Source organism: Rhinichthys klamathensis, unplaced genomic scaffold (genome assembly GCF_029890125.1).
Source record: "Rhinichthys klamathensis goyatoka isolate OS25496 unplaced genomic scaffold, OSU_Roscu_1.1 h1tg000561l_1, whole genome shotgun sequence".
Classification (NCBI taxonomy): domain Eukaryota; kingdom Metazoa; phylum Chordata; class Actinopteri; order Cypriniformes; family Leuciscidae; genus Rhinichthys; species Rhinichthys klamathensis.
This window is the reverse complement of record NW_026607027.1, coordinates 1,162,882-1,188,478: the sequence shown is the minus strand read 5'-3', so window position 1 is coordinate 1,188,478 and position 25,597 is coordinate 1,162,882. Positions and strand designations below refer to the sequence as shown.

At 40.4% G+C, this 25,597-nt stretch overlaps 1 protein-coding gene across 4 annotated transcripts in view; it reads left to right on the top strand.

Annotated features, from left to right (window-relative positions):
* cntn5 (contactin 5) overlaps window positions 1-25,597 on the top strand; it is a 349,180-nt gene that overhangs the window by 174,242 nt on the left and 149,341 nt on the right. For all 4 annotated transcript variants that reach the window (XM_056239389.1, XM_056239388.1, XM_056239386.1 and 1 more), the window contains exon 3: window positions 22,300-22,503. In XM_056239389.1, coding sequence (XP_056095364.1) covers window positions 22,300-22,503 — 204 coding nt within the window. The remainder of the gene's footprint in view (window positions 1-22,299; window positions 22,504-25,597) is intronic.

The following is a 25,597-nucleotide window of genomic DNA, read 5'->3' as shown; positions in this document are numbered from 1 at the left end:
TTTAGCAATTACATTGACGTGCGCTAGATAACGTTCCTTTCATTTTATTTGAACATCTTTGAATGTGAAATTGAGGCAGCCTGGTGTTCACATCTTATTGAAGAAATAAAATCTGCCTTGTTTTGTTCCTCGTCCAACCACATAATATATCAATTTACTGTCAGATTGTCAATGGGGCTCAAAGTACTCATCATTTCAAACCCATGCAGTAAACATCGGAGCACCACTCATTCGCTCTATATTGTGGTTTAAATATTAAATGCAGGCTAGATGGAATATAGATGTGTGGAGTGGTTTAAGTGATGTATGAAATCATTTCCACCAAGGGCAAAAAAGTCACAGAGTTTTTTGTGCATCCATTTTTTAGTCAAGACAAGAATGAAATATTAGCATGCTAAGCACACCAGGGTTGGCTGTGAATGAGCAGTGTACAGAAAGCCAAAGATTCGAGATGACATTTGGCCACCATATACAGCTGCATAAGCCTCCCAAAACTGCTTTGTCAAAGCATGAAGTGCCAACATGGATATTTCGCTTAGGGATTGATTTGGTTATGTTGATAAAGGGTGAAGTAAGAATCTACTGGAATTGATCTGTGCTTTCTCGTTTCTAGTTTCACAGTGAATGATTCACAGAACACCTTGTAAAAATGAAATAGATTATTCGGTTTCTGGATTTTGGTTGGTCAGTACAGCAACGGATATCAAATGGATTAGTTGGTTTTGTGGGAGGTTGACAACTATTGTCATTAGGAAGTGTTGCATTGAGCAATGAAAAGATCTTCCAAATATGTATTTAAAATAAAATATGACTGAACTGCCCTTTGGACAGATAGACCACATTTGATACATTTTCATTTCGTATCCAGGCAGGTTATGAATTCATCTGCATGCTTTGAAGCTCAGGACAAAGGCTGGCTTTAGTGAGATATCAGCCTTGTGAGGGGGGTTTGCATATGATCTATGGATTCCTCTATTCATAATGATACGCCACTGAATAAACGGTCTCCAGTATAATCAGGCTCAGTCAATATAATCTCTCTCAGAAGGTCTTCATTAATCTCGCCTACTATGGCTAATCATGTCCCTGTACTTGAGCTCCCACCAACACCTCACCTGCTTATGTTTTTTTAATTAATTTGGCACACTGCGGCCCACGGATGGCTGGCTGAGCGGAAAACGGGATGGAGTCGATCAAACCCTCTTTAAGCATGAGTAAATGACACCCAAAATTAAAAGACATAAAGAAGGAAATATATATTTGCATAATATTCATAAAGTTTAATTTCATTTCATTTCATACAAGTGTAATATATATATTTTTAAATACACATATATATATATATGTGTGTGTGTGTGTGTGTGTGTGTGTGTGTCGTGCTGGCAAATGAGTCATGAGCAATCTATAAAAAAAATATGTATGATTTGTTGAAATCAAACAAATAATTACTGAGCTACATGTTTGAAGTCGATAGAGTCAGCAAAGTCAACTTTGAGAAAAATCAAGTTAAAGTTTCCCAGGTTCCAAACCTAAATCATCTAGAAACCATACCTAATAATTCCTGGTAATACCACCAAATTTGGTTACGACTGTAACCCATCTTCTGTTATTAGCCCCGTGTTGGCAGGCCCGAGTACGTTTCTCGGACATAGAGTCTCTCCTCGATGGCTCTCCTCTGGAGATTCCGCTCGGGGGAGACCTTTTCTCTCAGTCAAGCGGGTTGATCCTTCCCCCCGCCCAGAGATACTGGGTCGAGACGCTGTGGGAACGCCCCTGAGTGATTGCGTCGTGAAGCACGTGTATAATCAGTCCAATGGAGAGACGAGACGTCATAGGCGGGTGATGTCATCGACCTTTTCTCTCAGTCAAGCGGGTTGATCCTTCCCCCCGCCCAGAGACGCTGTGTCGAGACGCTGTGGGAACGCCCCTGAGTGATTGCGTCGTGAAGCACGTGTATAATCAGTCCAATGGAGAGACGAGACGTCATAGGCGGGTGATGTCATCGACCAGGAAACTATAAAGCACACCTGAAAACAGACCGCGCTAGCTTCTGATAGGCCGAAGCAAGTCGACCACAGGCATGCAGGAAGTATGGCGGGGCGACGCAGCGTCTCATTCCCACTCAGGGAACGAGGGTTACAGTCGTAACCTGAGACGTTCCCTTTCAAGGGAACTCGAGCTGCGTCGAGACGCTGTGGGAACACTATACCCATGACGCCATAATAGTAAATGTCTGTTCTGTGTGAAGTCATTGCGCACACGTAGAAGCAAGCACCCTAGACCCCGGAGTGGAGCCTAGATCCAAGGCATAGCCTTTGAGGCAGCCATACTCCCAGTATCTTGGTCAGACGTCTCACAGTGCCGCGAAGGAAACGTACTACAGGGTGTCTCCCCAAGGATACACCACTTAAAGGGACGTGGTAAGCAGCTAAAGCCGCCATGCACACCTTTAGTGTGGAGGGGGATAGACCTACGGAGAAACGCTCCTGCAGGAATTCCAGCACTGCAACCACAGGGCAGATAACTGGGTCCAGCTGGTGCTCTCCGCACCAGGAAGTGAACAATTTCCACTTCAAGGTGAAGAGTTTCCTTGTGGAGGGAGCTCTGGAGTTGAGGATGGTCTCAACAACCTCAGTTGAGAGACATGAACTTATGAGCTGGGCCCCCTCAGAGGCCAAGCCAAAAGTTTCCACAATTCTGGGCGGGGGGAAGGATCAACCCGCTTGACTGAGAGAAAAGGTCTCCCCCGAGCGGAATCTCCAGAGGAGAGCCATCGAGGAGAGACTCTAGGTCCGAGAAACGTACTCGGGCCTGCCAACACGGGGCTAATAACAGAAGATGGGCCCCGTCCTGGCGAACTCTCTCCAGAACTCCCTGGAGCAGAGAGATCGGGGAAAATTCGTACAGACGTGACCTCGGCCACGTCTGCATCATAGCGTCCAGCCCCAGAGGAGCTGGCTGACTGAGTGAGAACCACAGTGGACAGTATGTGTTTTCTTAAGATGCGAAAAGGTCTACTTCCGCTCGACCAAAGTTTTTCATAGGAGCTCCACCACCTCGGGGTGGAGTCTCCATTCCCCGGGCCTTGGCCCCTGCCTCGACAGGTTGTCTGCTCCTGGATTACGTAAGAGACCACCGATATGTTGTCTGTGCGGACAAGCACATGGTGACCTCTCAGGTCTGGCAGGAAGTGCTTCAGAGATCGAAACACCGCCATCATTTCTAGCCGATTTATGTGCCAAGAAAGTAGATGGTCCAAAGACCTTTCGGCGAGCGACCACTCACTGATCGCCCCCCCAACCTGCGAGGGAAGCATCCGTCGATAGCGTACGCGTCGACAAGAAGCCCCCAGCACTGGGCCCAGGGCGAGGAACCAAGATTTGTTCCACATGACTAAGGCACGTAGCCAACGCCTACTTTGGACGAGCTGCCATGAGACCCACCAGTCTCTGAAACTGTTTCGCAGTGAGTGACTGGTCTAGTTTTACCTAGGCTGAAGGGAAGAACCCGATATTGGTACACTATGGCCCCAAAAGTTAACCTCAGGGACTTCCTGTGATGAATACGGATGGCTACATGGAAGGATGTGTCCTTCAATCTATCATGAAAAACCAGTCCTCGGACTGAATCTGTGACACAATCTGTTTGAATGTAAGCATCCATCCTTCTTTGGAACAATGAAGTAACGTCTGTAAACCCCTGACACCCTACTGGGAGGAGGTACCCTTTCTATAGCCTCCTTTCGCAGAAGAGTCTGTACTTATTGCTCCATAACCATAGCCTGCTCGGGGTCCACCATGTAGGGAGGACCCCTAGCAATCTGGGCGGAAGAACCGAACTGAATTCTGAAGCCATTTCTATAGTGAGCAGGACCCACCGAGATATATTTGGCAGTAGCTTACACGCTGGCAGAAAATCTACTAAGGGGACCAGTCTCTCGAGACTGGCCTCTGATATTGGTCGAACAGCCACTTCGGTGCCCTGTAATGGCGAACCGGCAGGGAAAACCGAACTGACTGTTCTAAGACCCTGCTCGGAGGATCATTCGGGAACGCTGACACCTCGGTGCCCTGAAGCGGCGAACCGGCAGGGAACAACCGAACTGGCAGCACTGCGACCCTCCTCAAAGAGTCGCTTCCCAGGAATGATAGCATAACCAGAGCCTGCTCGGGGTCCATCACCGTAGGGAGGGAGTATTACTGTAATTCTGTGTTTTATAGTATGTGTATATCGGGATCTGTCAGTCAACGCGAGTAAGATCGTTTTGTTTACATCAGCATGAGTTTGAAAATCACATTTCATTGGTTCAGATTCATGCCAACGAGAATTCACTATGAATATTCACAAAGTTGGAATACTGCGCTTTACAACGATACCAAACTTGTTCTGAGGGGAAGCGCGAGAAGCGAGCAGAGAAAAACTACGTACTTCATGGAAAAAGGAAAACTCCTCTCAGAAAATGCACAACTAAAGAAACTTTTAGATGTTTAATTTGCTATTTAGAGCATTGGAATCGCTAGACGAGGGCTCAATGAAGCAATTTTTTGTGAAAACCTAAAAATAACTGTTAATAGAATTTCAAAATTTGATCAGAACACAGTTAGTATTACTCATTTGTGCTGGTTGATTTAATTAACCATCAGGTCTTATGTTCCCAATCATGAGCACAGGTTACAAAAAAATATCATAAAAGAGAAATGTAGTTGTAGCATAATTATTTTTAATTGGCCTGTTCTTTTTTTCATGGTGTTTTTCTTTCCCATTATTTTCCATTACAATATATTGAGTAGAAATAGTTTTTCAAATGTAAAGAGACTCAACTATATCTGTAGCCACGCTGTAACTCGGCAGCTGTGCAGAATGCTGGTTAGGGTTGTCAGGGGTTTTTGCCTGTAGGATAAAGCTGGATTTTGACAAGTGTTTGCACTTGTCAGCTGCAGCAGCAGAATCCCACCCCCAAAAAAAGAAGAAAAAAAAAGATGCTTTTTTTCTCACAATGGACTTTATTTATCATTGCGAGCCCCACTGTAAGCCCTCAGATACCCAGTCAACAGCTGTGCCTCTGTCTATTTCATAAACGGGACCAAAAAGTCATAATTAAATCGTAGAGTATCTTTTCCACCATTGTGACGGTTGACTAATGCGTCTTGTCCTTTCAACCCCCATAAACGCATTTGCATTATTAAATTCAACGTGGCTGGCATACATTAAAGTCACTGCATTTTGTGTCTGAAATTTATATCTCCAAAGGCGTGATATGAAACGAGAAAGCCGTAGAGAGCAGTCGGGCTTTTCAAAGCCAGCACACTATGGTTAGTGAAGAGCATTTTACAACCTTTGAAAAGAACAGTAGTGAGAAAACCTTATGGAAATTTAAAGTTAATAGCTTAAATGGAAAACATTAAAAACAAACCTAGTCTCTGAATGGCCATCATTTCATTCTTAAATAAGAAAGTTTCAGCAATTCCGCACCATGTGCTATGAGTGGTGGTGAATAAACTTAAAATAATAAAAAGAAATTCTGTCATCATTTATTCAGATTAATTTCACTTCAAACCTGTATGACTTTCTTTCTTTCATGGAACATAAATGTAGAACTTTATATAAGAGCATAGTGCAGGATACTTTTTGACCACTTTATAAAGTTGTATGGTGTTTTGTCTTTTCTTTTTGAAACTTTAAAGCTCCAGTCCCCATTCATTTTAATTGCATCAAAAGAACATGGCACTGGAAGTATAATTTGGTTGAGCTAGTTGTAATTCTTTAGCAAACTCCATGACCTCGTCTAAACGGCTCACTTTTGGCTGAATACAAAGACTAAGTACAGAGGACTTTTTTATGACCTAATTCAGCAAGGAGATTTTTGCATTTCTTTATTCATTCTTTTGCCGCCTTTTTTTTTTGTCTGTGTCGGTTTAAATCCCCAAACACCAACATCTCTGAAGGCTTGACAGTCTGTATGGTTGCATCATACTCATTTCTGTTTTATTCTTTCTTTTCTTTAATGCAGTCTGAAACTGTCAGCAACAACAGGTGGACATTGTGTATGTCGACAGACAGACAGACTTTTTTTGTGGTGTGCAAATGCTTAGAATATCCATAAACAAAACATATTTGATGCATAATTGACTGTGAGTTATAGCTGCATTCACAGCTAATTAAGCGTTATTCAATGCACGTTTTAAACATCATTGATGTTGTATCTTCACAGTGCTGTTTAATTAAAGTAAAGTATAATCACAGATGTACAGTAAATCGCAATTAATGCAATTAAAAGTGAGGTAATTGTTTGAAGACTTTTCAGGTTGCACTTTATTTCGATATAGTCCACTTTAGACATTCTACTAATCAGGGTTTAAAAAGAGAGAGAGAAAAAAATCGGTTCACCCTGAGCAGGATCAGTATTTTAATGTTTCTGTTCATGTGTTCCTTCTGTAACATAACGTTCCGAAAACAATACAGCCATTGCACTTCATCTTTTCCAACAAATGTTTTAAACGACAGGAAAAACCGAGCGCCCACATAGCTACAATAAACTTTGTAACCAAAACACAAACCTCCGACATTCGCTGGTGAGAAACCTTGCAGCTTCATTTGAGCTTGATTTTGGTAAAATGTTAATAATATACCAACACATGCAAGTGTCTGGCCATATATAAAGCCACAACACACTGACAACATGGTGTTCAATTATTTAAAAAAATTCTGTTTTGTTTTTCATTTCCTAGTAGCGGTTCGCTGGCAATTTTCGCTGGTTTCAAAACACACCACACTGGATTTTACCTGCCATTCATTTTCACGGAATTGTAGCCTAATGCTTTAACATTTGGTGACATATCCACGAAAAACTCCTGTGATCCAATGTCTTAGCATACCGTGACAACTGAACGCAGGCATTTCACTTATATTGGATGCGTCAACGTCACATTTGCATAGGCTGTACTATTGGACTGTACTGGTTCCTTGAACTGGTTCAGAGCCCTGCTACTAATTATTTGTAACTTAATGTCAAATAACTCTCATTAATTTGCAACTATGCAATCTAACTCTCATTAGAGTATTAGTGGACTGTTAGGGTTAGTAGAAAAGTTGGGGGAGCATCAAAATAAAGTGTTCGCAGATATTAATATTAAGTCTACTACTAATGTCTGCTTTAACATTCTTCTTGAATGGTGATAATATCTACAGTAATAACTTTTTTGTAGATGGCATTGATTTATGTCTGGTTACTCACTGCTGAGAATCAATGAACTGAGTTGAATGAGGCCAAGCATAAATATAAAAATATATTGAAAAAGGTGGTTTATGTAATGTATTTTCTCTAGAAACTGTAGGTAATCCATAGGTTCATTCCCTCTTTGGCAGTTGTGCATTTGTATGGCCCTGTCCCAAATCACATCCTAAACACATTGCAGTCTTCCTGAGTCTACTCTTTTTTTTTTCAGTCAAAGGGGCATTACGTCGTGAAAGTGTGAAGTATGAACATGATAATAAAGCCATATTATTTCCCCCTGCTGTGAAGATACTTGCACCAATATACAAAAATCATAATATAATTAGTCATTATTTAATTTTCATAATTTAATAACTTATAGTCATCATTTTACTTCAGAGCATTTTTATAACTTTATAACATTTGTATGCTTTTGTGTTGTGGTTTTATTCATCTTTTAAAAGGATTTAATGTGTGAACCATTCTTGTGTGAACTATCCATTTAAATAGCCAGTAGTGGGATGTGAAGTTTTATTTTTTTCTTGTATATTACATCAGAAAGATTTCACAATGAGCAGCTAAGTTTCATTATAGATCTTGTTGGACTGGTGAGGAATTTTTAAGTTCTGAGAGCTACAGTTTGTTTTCATTATACATCAAACTGTTTCATAGCAAAAGATAAGGGGTTATTTGGATATTTTATGAAATGACCCTATACAGTAGACATATAGATGGATTACTTTTGCAGTATGAAACATGTCACTTGTCACACATGTAGTATTGCAGATTTTTTTTTTTTTTTTCAAATGATGTGTTTCTAACAATCTCAAGGATATCTTGAATCTTTAAATTGAACTTGAATCATCCATGCATATTCATCTGAGTATATCATGTATTCCAGCTATGGAGGCACAGCATCTGTAACTCCTCAAGACTACTCATTCTTTAATGCGACTGCAAATAGATTATCCACAGGAAAATGATTAAAAGTAGCAAAAGTGTTTCGAAAAAAAGCGAGAGAGAGTGAAGAGAGAGAATTTACTAGTCTGTAAAACAGTTATAGTTATACAAGCAAACAAATGAAATCTGTCATGATTCTGCCCTCTTGTCATTTCTTTTCTCTAGTCTTGAGGCAGGATCATGACAGACCCATGTTTTGTGTGCAAGCACATGGTCTTGTGTTTTGAGCCATGTGCTTGTGTTGTCTCGTTATGTTACCCCGCCCCCTTGTTATCCTCGTCTCGTCATTATTGTCTAGTCAGTTTCACCTGTCCTTGTCTAGTCAGCTTCACCTGTCTTTGTCATTAGTGTCTCCCTTTTTAATCCCCTTGTGTTTGCTGTCCTGTGTCGGTACATTGTCAAACATTGTGAGTTATTCTCTGTGAGTATTTTGTCTGAAACCTGTTTATTGAGAATTGTGAGTTTGTTTCCTGTCAAGTCAGAGTCTTCGTTTGTCATCGTGTCTTAGTCTACCTCCAGTCCTGTTTTGCCCCATCGTGGGTTTTGTTTTCTGTTTTGTCATCATTAAACCCCTTTTGAGTTATTTGCTGTCTGCGCATGGGTTCGTTCCTCCATCCACATGACAGAATGTACCGACCAAAGAAGAACCCAGCAGACCGTTTGTCCTTCTTTGCCAAGCATCGTCCGGACCCCCTTGAAGAAGTCTGGTTGTCTTCCCCCCTCAACAAGAGAATGTCAGGACGTTTGTTTGAGGGAACCCGTCTGGTCAGGTTTCGTGGGACCCGTGGAGGCCGCAGTAGAGGCGGTGGTCGTGAGGAGTCATCGTCTTCACCTTCTGCTCGACTGCCGGTTATCCCTGAGGGTCTCCGGATAGGGGTCGCGATGTTTGGAAGCCCGGTTGACTCTTCCATGACTCCTAGAGCTCCGTCCACCCCTTTTGATCTTCGTGGAAAACGAGGAAGACGGCTGTCGTGGGAGTCGGCTTCAGAGTCCTCCTCCGCAGAGCCTGCTGTACCTGCGGTGGTTTCCGCTGAACTTCCCCAACCCGTCTCAGCTTCTCGACCTAGGAGAAAGAGGAGGAAGAGGGGAGCCTCCTGTTCTTCGCCCGCTGCAGTCACAGAGCCCGCTGCAGACACAGAGCCCGCTGCAGACACAGAGCCCGCTGCAGACACAGAGCCCGCTGCAGACACAGAGCCCGCTGCAGACACAGAGCCCGCTGCAGACACAGAGCCCGCTGCAGACACAGAGCCCGCTGCAGACACAGAGCCCGCTGCAGACACAGAGCCCGCTGCAGACACAGAGCCCGCTGCAGACACAGAGCCCGCTGCAGACACAGAGCCCGCTGCAGACACAGAGCCCGCTGCAGACACAGAGCCCGCTGCAGACACAGAGCCCGCTGCAGACACAGAGCCCGCTGCAGACACAGAGCCCGCTGCAGACACAGAGCCCGCTGCAGACACAGAGCCCGCTGCAGACACAGAGCCCGCTGCAGACACAGAGCCCGCTGCAGACACAGAGCCCGCTGCAGACACAGAGCCCGCTGCAGACACAGAGCCCGCTGCAGACACAGAGCCCGCTGCAGACACAGAGCCCGCTGCAGACACAGAGCCCGCTGCAGACACAGAGCCCGCTGCAGACACAGAGCCCGCTGCAGACACAGAGCCCGCTGCAGACACAGAGCCCGCTGCAGACACAGAGCCCGCTGCAGACACAGAGCCCGCTGCAGACACAGAGCCCGCTGCAGACACAGAGCCCGCTGCAGACACAGAGCCCGCTGCAGACACAGAGCCCGCTGCAGACACAGAGCCCGCTGCAGACACAGAGCCCGCTGCAGACACAGAGCCCGCTGCAGACACAGAGCCCGCTGCAGACACAGAGCCCGCTGCAGACACAGAGCCCGCTGCAGACACAGAGCCCGCTGCAGACACAGAGCCCGCTGCAGACACAGAGCCCGCTGCAGACACAGAGCCCGCTGCAGACACAGAGCCCGCTGCAGACACAGAGCCCGCTGCAGACACAGAGCCCGCTGCAGACACAGAGCCCGCTGCAGACACAGAGCCCGCTGCAGACACAGAGCCCGCTGCAGACACAGAGCCCGCTGCAGACACAGAGCCCGCTGCAGACACAGAGCCCGCTGCAGACACAGAGCCCGCTGCAGACACAGAGCCCGCTGCAGACACAGAGCCCGCTGCAGACACAGAGCCCGCTGCAGACACAGAGCCCGCTGCAGACACAGAGCCCGCTGCAGACACAGAGCCCGCTGCAGACACAGAGCCCGCTGCAGACACAGAGCCCGCTGCAGACACAGAGCTCGCTGCAGACAGCGCTTCTTCCGAGTCAGATTTGAGCGCTGCTTCCGAGTCAGATTTGAGCGCTTCATCCGAGTCTGTGTTCATGTGTACCGAGTCTGATTCAGTGAGTTCAGTTCCCGCTCCACAGCCGTCTGCTACGTCCCCTGTTCTGTGTCCTGTTCCTTTTCCCGCTGTTTCCCCAGTCAGAAGTCTTGTCTCGCCACCCTCAGCTTCCCCTGTCGTGATTCCCTCTCCGTCGTCCACTGTTCCTCCTGTCCCTAATCAACCCCGGACTGTTTCCTCCAAGACTCCTCATGTGTCCCGATCCAAACCTGCCCGGAATCCTCGTCCCAAGCCCTCATCCCGTGGACCTAAGACCCCCAGCACACCCATCCACCCTGGACCAACCCCATTAACTGTGTTTCCCCCGCCCCCCCTCCCTTGTTTGTTATTTTTATTGATGCATCCCAACCCCATTATTGTATATTCTTGTGTGCCGTTGCTTTTATTTGTCATGTTTTGTTGGTTTGTGTCTGTTTCCCAGTCTGTCATGTCTCGTGTTTGATGTCCTCTTTTGGAGCGTCTGGTAGCCGCTCCTTAAGGTGGGGGTTCTGTCATGATTCTGCCCTCTTGTCATTTATTTTCTCTAGTCTTGAGGCAGGATCATGACAGACCCATGTTTTGTGTGCAAGCACATGGTCTTGTGTTTTGAGCCATGTGCTTGTGTTGTCTCGTTATGTTACCCCGCCCCCTTGTTATCCTCGTCTCGTCATTATTGTCTAGTCAGTTTCACCTGTCCTTGTCTAGTCAGCTTCACCTGTCTTTGTCATTAGTGTCTCCCTTTTTAATCCCCTTGTGTTTGCTGTCCTGTGTCGGTACATTGTCAAACATTGTGAGTTATTCTCTGTGAGTATTTTGTCTGAAACCTGTTTATTGAGAATTGTGAGTTTGTTTCCTGTCAAGTCAGAGTCTTCGTTTGTCATCGTGTCTTAGTCTACCTCCAGTCCTGTTTTGCCCCATCGTGGGTTTTGTTTTCTGTTTTGTCATCATTAAACCCCTTTTGAGTTATTTGCTATCTGCGCATGGGTTCGTTCCTCCATCCACATGACAAAATCAACCAATAGACTAAAATGAAACCGCTTATTAGAATTACAAATAGCAATCAATGAGGATTCAGACATAAATAGAAAGATCGCTTATAACCAGTTAATCAAATTGAATTAATGTATTATTTAATTACGCTCACTCACACATGATCAAAGCTTAATTTACGTAAATGAAAAAAAAAACATGGAAAAAATAATATAAATATAATATTAATACAATATTTAATTTTATAATATTTGTAATATATATATATAATATGTATGTTATATAAATAATTTGAAATGTATTACAAATATATATATAATATAAATTGCAAATAAATATGGTATTATATATGCAATTAAAATAACTACAGTAAGTATATTGACTAACAAGGCATAATCCAATTCCAAGTGTGTGTGTGTGTGCTGTTTATATAGTAACTTATAACGTTCCACCATCTAGCTTTAAAATGAACATGACTATATGTGATAAAATTTCCTTCAAGGGATCAAAAACACAATTTGGAATTTTCCTATAGATGCAATTTAATAAATGGTGTCAACACAATAGTCAATCACCTTGTCAGAAATTAAATAAAAGTCAGTTGGTATTATTGGGACAATGGAAAGACATACAGTACAGTAAAGTCTCCAAAGGCCTTAAACGATTTTTCTAGAGCTATTGATTACCCCAGTCAAACATTTCGACTCGTCCCTCATTAACAACAGTAGCCTTACAAAATAATAATAATAAAACAGTGGGTTCAGAAGCAGAATTTGTATAGCTTTAATTTTTGTTAATTCACTTACATATATTCTTAAGTTAATAAAACTTTACCAGCAGTAATTCAGCTAACCCTGCTGAAATATGCTTAATGGGACCAGCGAGGGATGGTGGGTGCTGGTTTGCTGGTCATCAGCATGGGAAGTGGGAGTGCTGGTGGACAAGCTACACTACAAATTTTTTCCTGAGAACCACCAGCAAGACCAACACGTCCTCACTCCCAACTCGTCACCAATTGATGCTTGGTCAGGACCCCTCATTTTTCGAAGTGCAGGGTACTCCATTGCTTTCATTGACAAACCTTTGGCATCATACACAGATGGGATGGGCACTGGAATTGTATCGTCATGATGAAATTTGCCCAGTATGTTGGGGTCTGATTTCCGGTGAATGAGATATGACTGCGAGCGTTCATGGAGCGGGGTCATTTCTACTATTAAAACATTAAGATCCACTCTGTTTTTTTTAGATAAAGATAGCATATGCCTTCAGAAGACTTGGAATGCAACGAGTTATTTGTAATACTTTTATACTGTTTTTTTTGGTCAGTTTTTGCAATGCATACCTGTGACTATTTTATTTGCCTGTTATGTGTTTTATATTGTTGAGAAATGGGTAGGTTTAGGGTAGGAGTGGGGTTAGTGGAGTGGGGTTATATTGTGTTCCAAAATATGAAAGTAAATAATTTATTCTATTACAAATGCAAATAATTAAATGTGTCTGTATCTGACACATAAGGCGAACAACTGAAAGCAATAGCATACGCTGCTTTGCTTGGAGCAACATGAAATTCATACTGAGTTATGCTGTGTTTTTCACCTGGGAAGGTGTCTATCTAGACGAAACTTTCAGTTTTTTTTTATTCCAGTATGCACATAATCTTCTTGTAGAAGACTTTTGTAGGACATTTCTTGTTGTTATGCATTACTTTCTGTCTTTGTTTATTGATTTCATCAATTTGTGGTCTGAAAAGTATAGTCAAATTGCCAATAAAGTTCGATGTAAGCATGTCTGTGTTGACTGGCCGTGGGATGTAATCTTTGAGAAGAGCTTTGGCTCAGTGACTGACTGTTGTAGTCTCAGCAGGAACAGCTTCCACCCATCTAGAAAAGCTGTCAACAATCATCAAGACTGTCATGTACCCTTGGCACCTTAGAAGGGAAATGCTATTCACCAGTAGTTGTGAAAAGGATGTGCAAGTGTCTGAAAGAGTGGCAGTCATTCTAGATTTCCCACATTCGCTCCTCAGAAGGCCAGATGTCATGCAGTGTTTGTAAGGCAGCGATTTATGTTCCTGAGATAATCTGGTTATGATCTAAACCTATAACCATATGTATTAACTCTGTAAAAAGCAAACCCTGTAAATTGACCCTAACCTATGAAAGAATCTTTCAAAAAAAATAAAAAACCTTTTAGATAAAATATTAATGCTTGCATAATACAGTATAATTATGTTTTTTTTTTTTTTTTTTTTTTATCATATTTGATACATAAGGCTTTTATGTCTCATATATATATATATATATATATATATATATATATATATATATATATATATATATATATATATTCAGAGCCTCAAACTGCAGCAAAAATATGCAATCATTGCGATATTTATAACAGTATCAGACTGCTTACATATAAATGCATGTAAATATCAGTTTTCAATCTATATCTCTAAATAATATACCTTAGTAAGATGATTTTTAATGCTTAGTTTATGATCAAAGCTTTTTTTATTGTGGGGGACAAAACATATAATGCTATGCAATACAATGATGGGAGATGTACAAATAAACATTCCTGATGTATCATATTCGATACTCACATTAACAGTATTAATTATGAAGTATATCTAAGTTGCATTAGTCCAGGATGTGTTCATCTTGAATTATCACTTACAAAATGATTGTTATTCTTAGGTTTACTTTATGAAAATCTGTAAAGATTTCACAGCAAAATGAAACATGCACCACGTGCTGAAGGGGGACGTTTTTAGAATTATACTATAAGGCTTTTTACTTGCTAAAAAAGTACAAACTATCAATCAGACGACAGAAGGAATGTAGTAGATTCCGTACAACAGTTTTGTTTTTTGTTTTTTTCAGAGCAGTTTTATATCATGTTGATAGTTTAGAGGCCTTTTTAGGGTTTTTATAGGGTTAAACTTTCTAATGATTTCAGCAAAACCCTCTAAATGCATAAATGCATGAAATAAATTAAATAAGGAATCAATCACAAGTAAATGAATGATGTTATTATCTCTCTTGTTTAGTCGTTTTAGTTTCACTTTACTTGGTAAGGAAAAAGACCCTCAAGTTTGCCTGGAATATCATCTTGATTTGCGTCTCTTTGATGTCTCAGATGTCTGTGCCAATGAACGTCTGTCTGTGTCAACACAGTTATGTCAGTTACAACTTGACTGGTTTTCATCCTTGCAGTTTCCACAGCTTTCAGCAATGTTGTTTCCGGGGCGAGCTTTGGACGTAAAACTGCTGTGTACTTTATTAGATGTCAAAATTAGGGCTGTCAGTTTAGTTAATTTAGTATTCTAAAAAAAATAATGTGTTCAAATATTACAATTAATCAAACCCCATGACCAGTAAACAAGCATTTCAAGCTTGAAATATCACCTTAATGAAAAGCCTGTTTTTGTTTGTTTAAGGGGCCGTTCGCACTGAACGCGTGTTTTCAAAAACAGCCGAATGGAGCTCTGTGGAATACACAATGCTGGGGTCTCGAAGCTGTTTAAAGTTCTTTATCTTGATGCCGCAGGAAACAACGGCATCATATATCTTGTTTTAATGTATTACTTCAACAACTATCTTTTTCATTTAAGAAAGAGGGTTAAAGGGATACTCCACCCAAAAATGAAAATTCTGTCATTATTTACTCACCCTCAAGTTGTTGCAAACCTGTATGAGTTTCTTTCTTCTGCTGAACACAAAGGAAGATATTTTGAAGAACGATTGGAACTTTGGCACCATTGACTTCCATGGTATTTTTTTTTTCTACTACTGTATGGAAGTCAATGGTGCCAAACAACTGTTTGGTTCCAATCGTTCTTCAAAATATCTTCCTTTGTGTTCAGCAGGAGAAAGAAACTCATACAGGTTTGCAACAACTTAAGGGTGAGTAAATAATGACAGAATTTTCATTTTTGGGTGGAGTATCCCTTTAACATGATCTTGGAAAAGCTGAAAATGATTTTTTTGCAGTATGTAATATTGACAGCTAGCGGTTGAAATGGACACTACAGTCTTTTTAGGTCGGATGAAATCTGTGATCTCTGAGCCGTTTGTTTGTTGGTTTCAATCATGGCTGCAATACGTTGTGTTTTCCGCCAACTGGCAACCCGGGGTGTTGAAATATTATTGGGTAAATTGGCAGTGGGCGGGATCACACAGACCAAAACAAAAACAGACATTCTGACACGGAAAGCACATTTCAAAGTAAAATAACTGTCTGTAGCATTGTTGTTAAGAGAAACGAGTATGTGAACTTAGAATATTTCAAATATCTACAAGCATATTATAGTGTTTTTATGATTTAGTACTGTCAAAAATTACATACATCACTTTTAAAAGTGTGAAAATTGTGATTCTAACAACTGGAAAAGTCATGTAAATTCATTGGACATAAAGAGTTTGAAACCTGAAGAACATTCAGTTATTTAACGTTTTTATTAATGAATTATTAAATTAATTAATTATTGTAATATATTGTCACTTAGACTGAGGGGTCTTCAAATATTGTCTTGGACAATGGGGTGCCTTGGATTCAAAAAGGTTTGAACCTCTGACATAGACCATAGTCCATGTGTAAACCAACAACAACAAAACAATTAGGCCTATAATAATACTTGATTCATGCATTAAATTGATCAAAAGAGTTAGTGAAGCCTTTCTGTAAAAATGTATTACATAACTTTTTCAGATAAATGCTGTTCTATTAAAAGAAACATCAACATTTATAATAATAAGATATTAATAATTATATACATTATATATAATATAAAATATATATTATACAAAATAAAATAAAACATATACATTTTGAATATAATTATTTTTGTTGTATTTTTGATCAAGCAAATACAGCATTGGTGAGCATAAGAGATTTTCTTTTTCAAAAAACAAAAACATTACCAATCCCATTAATTATGATAGTCTGATGTTTTTCAATTCATTTAATTGATTAATTTGGATTTATATTTTATCAGTTGACTTACTTTAAAAAATAAATCAATTCATTGTACACTCAATATTGCTGAAGCCAGTTTTTGCTTGTGATGTTTCTCTTTTGAAAGTCACTTTGGATAAGTGTCTACTAAATGTAGTATAATATAAATGTATTTAACAGGTGTGACTCTTGAATTGCCCTGTTTATAACACCCTACTGGTGCTTCTCGAATTATGTTCTTTGTGAATGGTTTCTTGTGACAGTCATTAATAACATCTGATAACAATAGTGTCAGTAACTAAAGTAAATACCAAACACTTTCATAACACCTAAAATGTGTATAACAACCGACAACATTATTTAGTAAACTAGTCTAATCAAGATGCAAATCTATGTGTCAAATCTTAATTAACCGCCAGTTGCTTCGAAATAACGGAAAAGCAGTCTGAAGTCAGTTGAGATGTTTGCTGCTTCATTCAGCCAGCTTACCTGCTTTCAATGAGACCTTTCAGCTCAGTTTGTTGTGCTATTTTATAATCTATGGAGGCGTAAAGGGCAGTTTTCAATGACTGAAAAGGTTTCGGTTGTTGGACTGAAATGTTAGTAGGTGAATTGTATATTTTGAATTCTTAACCTTTTACTAAGTCGTTAAAATCTCTTTCGGTCTCCTCAACTCCTTCTCTGTGTGTTTCTCAATGTGTTCTTGTTTTTTTAAAATCTATTGTGAAAATGGTATTCAGCTCTATGGTTTTACACGATGTCATGAAAATGCTTATCTATAGCACGAATTGCATTTATCGTGCAATTTATACGCAAAAAAAAGAGAGTTTTTACGTGCATATGATACGCACTGTAAACCCCTTGGGTAGGATTAGTGGTGTGGAGTATGTGTGTATTACAAGCCATAAAGTGCGTATCATATGCACGCGAAAACTGCGTATCATATGCACATAAAAACGATTTCTTTTGCATATAAATTGCACGATAAATACAATTTGTGCTATAGATAGGCACTTTCATGAGATCGGGCTGGGTTTTAATGGGGTTATGTCATGAAAAATAAATCTTTTTGAAATCAAAGAGATTGAATTACTATAATATACAGACGGGTGACAAATGAAGCTTAATTCTGGAGGTACGGTAGCTTACAGTATGTAGTGGAGGGCATTTTTCTGGCATGGTTTGGGTCCACTTGTCCCCTTAAAGGGAAGGGTCACTGCAAATCAATGCACAGCTGTTGTGATCACCTTTATCCTATGATGAAACATTTTAATCCTGGTGGGAGTGAACAATGCCTTCATTCATAGGGCATAAGGGCATCACTGAATGATGTGATGAGTATGATAATGCAATGCATTCTCATCCTTTGGCGTCATATAGGTGACGCCATATGACATTTCGTCGAAATCTTACGCACATGGCACCCTTTAGTGTCAATATAACACGCACTGTTATGGGTAGGTTTAGGTCTGGGGTAGGGTAAGGTTATGACGCCTTGGGATCTGCGTCTCATATTGACGCTAAACGAGTCCATGTGCGTTGGATTTAGACGCGCGTCACCTGTATGACGCCTTGGGTTCTGCGTCTCATATTGATGCTAAAGGATGCCATGTGCGTAAGATTTCGACGAAATGTACAAAGCGTCACATGTATGACGCCAAAGGTTGAGAACGGGCTGGATAATAAGGTGAATCATAGGCTATGGCATTTGCAGTCACCAGATCTCACCCAACACCTATAGGAGATTTTGGACCGACATGTTAGACTGCACCCTCAATAACCATCCTCAAAACACCAAATAAAGGAATATCCTTTGGTAAAAAATGCAAAGACTCAAAAAGTTCCAGAGACTCAAGAATCAATGCCAATGCGTATCGAAGCTGTTCTAAGATACAAGTGTTTGTTGTCAGCTCTTGTTCAAAAAACTAGAACATTTATAGTGATGTTGTAAGGAGAATGTAGGATAGTTGTTCTTTAAACACGAAAATTACTAACAATAAGAGTAAGACTGACTCTTTTGGGTACAAAAACCTTGATAAACATGATCTGTGAGAGTTCTGCAGAGTTCATTTCCAAGCTTGCTCCGCAGCACCTGTCTGCAGTCCCTGAAGGTCTTCATTTTCTGGGCTGCGTTTCTCAAAAGCACCATGAGCCAAGTTGATCGTTGAGACCATTGTGGCAATGGTTCTACAATGATTTCAATGCTTTGGGGAAATGCAGCCCTGGTTTACGTTTGTTTGATTAGGATTGGGAAATGAAATTGGCAGGAAGGTAGACCTTCAGGAACAGGATTGGGCACAATTATTTCTGAATGTTCAAAAAGTTCGCAAAACTACAATAGAAACCATTTTTTCCCGCATTTACAGTTCACCTTGCGAATGTAAAAGTCGATCATTCTTTAAAGATGATGCGGTATGTTTGGACAAAAGACGAGACAGAGTTCTTTATTAAACTCATAAAAGACAAAAGAATTGCAGGAATACTGGAATCTAAACAACAAAGAAATGCCACAATTTATCAAGACCTTGAAGCAGATAGGAGGGAGAAACATCCAACACCTCATATGTGCCGCTCCCAACTGTAAGGGGCTTTCCTTGCCATTAATGCTTGGATAACACGCCTACGTCTCCTTCGATTAAAAATAATGGCATGTGCGGTAGCTGGGATATACACGTACGTAAACCTACCAACATCCGTTGCCATGATTTTTTGGAATGATTCTTCGCGAGAGAAAAAAAATTACGTTTTGGTCGCATAACATCGATGTCACCATTATATTCAGTTTAGTTTCATTATGATGGACTTTTAGTTTGTTTTCATTCTCATCATGTGCTCCTTTGTTCAGTTTTCCCGCTCCTCATTATTAGTTCATTTGTGTCAAGCGGTGTTCTATTAATCATCCTCGTTTGTGTTTGCTATATAAGTTGGTCCCTCACATTCGTTCTCTGTTCGGACTACAATGCTTTAGTGTGTGTTGCCCTGCCTGTTTGTTTATTCATTGTATCTTCTTTATTAACTTCGTGTTGGATCTTCATCTTCAAACCACCCATGACAATTGGTTGATGGAAACGCTGTCATTTCGCAATAGTTTTTTATCGACATTTAGAAAATATCGCAAAAGTTTTGCGTTAATCTGTAATGGGAACGCGGCTAGTGAAAATGCTTAATCTTTTTCATGTTCTTCCACATTTACTCAGTACTCACAACAGGAGTGACTATGCCACAGTTTTCTGCCGTAAACTCGCTGTACGAGCTTAGTTCAAATCCCACATTTTTTTCACAATATTCATTTTTTTGCTCTCTTCTTAGTCATCCAAAGGCAGTTTATTTTGCTCAGAACCTGAAAAGGCAAAGTCTCCCCATACTTAAAAATGTATTTGACTGCAAAGACTAAATTTAAGCAGAACTTAAAATGTTCAAAATCCATAACAACCCACCTCAGAAACAGTAAAACTGAATGTTTTACACAATGCTATGCGAGGGGCTTCTGTTGAAGTTTTCAAAGGTATCCCATGAATGTTTAATCACGTACGTTTCACATGCTCCCGATTTAAAGCTCCCAACATAGTAACATGCCCATGAGATCCTCTTTCAAATGGATATAAAGAGCTGGATCTGCCTGTCTGGATTCCTCTACTCCTCCCTCTCCCACCCGTCTCTTTCACACAAATCTCACCGCTTGCCTCTTCGTTCCCGCTCATCTGTCCATCAGGCATTCACCCAGCCATCCATCTATTCATCTTTCTATCCATCAAATTCAGTGACTGCCTATATTTATTCTATATGTACAATTTGCTGTTGATTTCTGTGTAGGCAGCTGTCTAGACACCTGTCTTCCATTTTTGGATCAGTTCTCTCTCTCTCTTCTTTAAGCATCTTAAAGCTGAGATACATTTTTTATTTATTTATTTTTGCTTGAATTTCTGTCTGAATGGGAATGCATGCACATTTGAGACTAATATTATTCTATGGGAGAAAAGGAGCCCTGGGTGTATTTCTTATTCTCCTTGGCAGTCAAAACAGTCTCTAGTTTTGAAGCTATATTCTGAAGGCACTGAACAGCAAATGTCACATTTAGCAAGTATTAAAAGGGCTGTCTTTAATTAGGACCTCATAAATGTCAGCTCACTTTTTCCTCGAGTGCCCCTCTACACAAATACAGATTCACGTTTTGGGGCGGCTTTAATTTCTAGAGGTTACTTACCCTCTCTCCGGGACGAGGCGTTCTATAAACGATTCCGTGCCACGGGAAGAATGAAGCATTTAAGTTGTCATTTGTTGGGTTGTCCTCATTACTGAGCGTCGCATCTGTGAGTTTAGTCAGACGGCTTGATGCGCTGGAGCTTAGTCACTTTGTTGAAGTTCTAATTGCCAACAGCAGAAAAGGGAGATTTCAGCAGGTGTATAATGACTCTTTAATTAAGATATTCAATAAGTCCTTCCTCTTTTGGCACCGTTTTATACACAAATGGGCAATTTAGAATAATTTGTAGCAATTGTAAATCCACAGCAATGATTGACATGATATAACATAAATATAATTAGCTCTGTGTTTCCTCTGGCTGAATAATAATCAAGGGTTTGCTATCTAAATTAATTTCTCTCTGTGTGAGTGGCGTTTGCAATAGAATGTGGCGACATTTTCATGACAACATTTTGCAACTCTAATTTTCTCATGATGAGAAGAAAAAAAACTACAACACGACAACAAGGTGTCAAACTGTCAACCTTACTTTTGCCTTGCGTATCACAACGAGATTTTATTATTTGTTATTATTTGTTTTGCAGAATAGTTTTCAACATTAATAATAATAATAAATGTGTCCTGAGCACCAAATCTGCACACCACATATAGACTTATTTCTGAAGGATCATGTGACACTGATGACTGGAGTAATGGCTGTGAAAATTCAGCTTTCCCATCAAAGAAATAAATAATTGTAGAATTGAATTTTAGTTTTTTTTTTTTTTTTTTTTTTTCATCCAATAAATGCAGCCTTGGTGAGTATTAGAGACTTTCAAAAACATTGAAAAATCTTACCAACCCTAAACTTTTGAAAGGTAGTGTACTCGAAAAAAAGTATGGAGGCTAAGTTTACATCTTGCAATTCTGACTTTTTTATCTCAGAATTGCGTAATATAGTCACAATTGTGAGTTATAAAGTCAGAATTGTGTGATATATAAACTCGCAATTGTTTGTTATAAAGTCTGACTTATTGAGATATAAACTCGCAATTGCGAGAAATAAACTCTCAGAATTGTCCACAGTTTTATATGTAAGATATAAACACATAAAAATACAGTCCAATTCTAAGAACCAATTCTTTTTTCGTCAGAATTGTGTGTTTATATCTCACAATTCTGACTGTATAACATGCAATTGCGACTTTATATCACGCAATTTTGACTTTATATCTCGCCATTGTGAGATAAAAACTCGCAAATATCTTTTAAAATGTTTTATGTGGCGGAAACAAGCTTCCATAGAAAAGCAATAAAACAATGTCAATATTTAAAAATGACTGGTAATTTCAATTGTCCTTGACTGCAGTTTTTTTTTTTTTTTTTTATGATTAGCAACTAGATAAGTTACTAATGTACTGTACTGTAAGTCTGATTGCATTCACTCACACATCATTGTATGAAGGTTTGGGGGTTTGTTCAAATCCGTAACTCTAAACATGAGCAGTACTAATAGTGATCCGTGCAAGTATATCTTAGAGCCTGGCATTATGAATCGAAATTGTTAGGTGTAACAGCTCTCGCTGTTTTATTTTCAGATTTTGCTAGAGCCGTTGCCGCGAGACCCGTCTCATACGCTGCAGTGCTGAGGATGAAGGCAGACAGTTCGTCGTCATCCTCAGTGAGCTCCAGGATGAGGTTAAGGAACAACTATGGAGTGGGATCGCCTAGTCAAGACTGGCCTCCGTTCTCCAGATACAGATACTCAGCCCTCAGCTCACAGGAGGACTACAGGAGTGAAGGTGAGAATGAGGCTGAATCACACAATCCCATGCCAATTCACCCACTCTCACGCTGAGCACTTACAAACTCACTCTCTCTGATCTGTGTTCTCGTCACACTGGGGCGAATGAGTTCTGCTTTTACTTCTTACTGACTTTAGAAGTTTGACCTCAGTGGTTCAAATACTAATAGGAGTAGAGCAATGACTTGAATATGCCTTTTCTGTTTAGCGCTTTGGACCACTTTTCAATCTAAAAGGCCAGACTTAAAGAGGCCATGTTATGTCCTTTAACTTATTATTTTTTTAATAATTTAATAAGTCTGCTAGAATAGGTTTTCATGCTTTAATGTTCAAAAAACACATTATTTTTCACATATTTTACATTGTTGCAGCACCTCTCTTCCCAGTCTGTCCGTAACTTTTATTTCCTATCTTTATGAAAAGCGCTATGTGCTTTAAATTGGTTGGCTGAATCAATGTGTTGTGATTGGTCAACCACTTTTTTAATGCGTTTCGGAAATGTCACGCCCCTCACCATAAGCACGAGCTTCAACACACTATTAACGCAACTCAACCAGGACTCGCATCTTTTTGTGCATATATGTCTTTGTTGTGATTATTATTTAAATGCAGAATATTGTGACTGTTATGTCTCTCATTTGGACTTTTAAGTTTGAATTTGGTTCATTTCCTGTTCCTAGTTTGTAGTCATTTTGGTCCCCATCGTTACTCCCTCATCATTTGCACCTAAGTCTTGTTATCTAGTTTTCAGTTGTTTCTCATATTTCAGTATTCTTGTGTGTTCTTGTATTTTGGTTTCTTGATTTCTTTTGTATTCCTTGTTCTTGTTTTGCTTTTATTATGAAATATGCCTGCACTTAGTTCCACACCCCTGACTACCTTCCTTGCCCTCTCCATGTTATCGTGACATGTATGTTCCTAGAGGAAAACTCAAGACTACCATCTAGGCTTACTGATTCAAAGAATAACTCCCTTTGGAGTGGACCTTGTCCTTTGTAACTTTGCAGACTTCATGCTCAAACAGCAACATTACACACTAAAGAAAAGTTGAATGTAAAAATGTAAAAAGCATAATAGGTCCTCTTTAACTTGACAGGTAAATGAGCTCTGATGGCACTTAAAAGTCATTATTCTTGTAGTAAAAACCATTGTTAGTCAACACAATATGTAGTGTTTTTGGATGCTAATGTCGACACTTGCAAGACTACCTTGGTCAACCAGCTTTACCAGCTGGGTTTAGCTTGTCCAACAGCTAGACCTGCCCCAGACCATCACTAACCAACAAGGCATTTATCACTTGATTTGAGTTGTCAGAGCCTAACAGACAAGGGCTGTGTGTTGGAGTCTTGTTTAACATTGAAAGTGACCTAGACATCTCACCAATGAATCATGTCTCTGTTCAGTTAGAGTTGACGGAGACCCCGGCCAGATGGAAATTGAACAGTGATCATTGAAACATCTCAGCACTTCCCAAACTCCCAGCCTTCTGTCAGCCTGACAACTGATGGATCCTATTGTCACTGGGATAAATATATATCCACAAGAGAACGAGAAAGCTGTGTTATGAAAGAGACCTTTACAAATAAAAAAAGATCTGTCAAGGTTTCTGTTGGTGTGTGGTGTATGAATCTATTTGTTGTAACTTCAGAAAATATATATATTTTTTTTTTTGCTGTTTGGGTTATTTGAAGGATATTTGCTAGCACTGTGGGTCAAGTGTTTTTGACACTGAACACGTTAACCGCTGCGGGAAATTCAGCTAAAACCATATTAAGGTGCTTGCTAGGCTGGCTAGTTTTACATGTTTTGTGGTTGGTTAAATCTGATCATTAGCTATTCTCACATGGCCAGAGTTTTGACCCAAAGTCCAATTTGCAACTTATTTTGCCCACATAGACAGGAGGAGACTGTCTGACAGATGTATAAAGAGACCACAGTCTGTGTTGGTTCCATGTTGTTTAGAAATGGGAATATTTAAAATACACGATAGACTGGATAAAAAGTGGTGCATTCAAAGTTCAGCACAGCAATATTCATGAACGGTTGCACCACTGTCACCAAACAAGACGACGTTATTGTGTTACCTGGCTACAGAGAAGTGTTTAAGAGTGCGTTCGTGGTTCAGTAGGAACAGATGAAGAAGTCTGATTGGGTCAGATCGGGGTCACAGGAACTGTCTCATTCGAGATGATGCAGTCAGTACTGCCATCTTCTCCGGATCACCACACTCCAACGGTTTAGGGGTCACCCAGGAGACAACGGGGGATCCGGAACAGAGCCGTCACATAAATGAGGTATGCGCCACTTCCCTTCGCACACTGTGAGGATGCAGTAATTGTCAGCGAGATGTCTCCTCTCCATGAAACCTGCACTCTTCAGGTTGTCGTTGAATTGTAATCCTGAAAAGCTCATGGGGGGGGTACATAGGGTTGCTGTTTACCCGGTGAGGCTGACGGATCACAGAGTTCCTCTCAGATGACTGATTTCTCTGACATTATCAAGCTGCTAAATCATAAAACACTCACCGTCACCCCATACTGAGATTACAAGCTGCCTTAGACAAGCTGCACAGCACCGCAGATAGATAGATAGATACAACATCCTCTTCACATACTCTACAGTACCTCTCAGCTGGTACTATTTAAAACTCACAACTTTTGTTCACTGCGTACATTTGCTGTTGCTGATACACAGCTCAGTGTGATCTCGCAGCTGATACAAAAGCGACCTCACAAAAGTTTTAGAGATGAATATTATGAAAGCATAGAAGTCATATAAGTGTGTGGGCAGCAGTAATTATTCCTTCCTACATCTAACACACTTTTATTTTCTCATATATGGCGTGCAGAATAAATAACAGCCTACTGTATATGACTGACTATACCTGTGTAAGACTGGAAAACTGGAAACTGGTTGAAGAGATAGACCACTGGTCTATGAGACGAAGGACCTTGGCAAATTAACATTTGAACTCTCACACACACACTTCTTCCCCGCATCCCCCACTCTTGCAGAGATCACCCAAACTCACATAAGAATCTATATGGTTTTAATTTGAACAACTATCATACAGTTTTATACAAGCGTTTAGT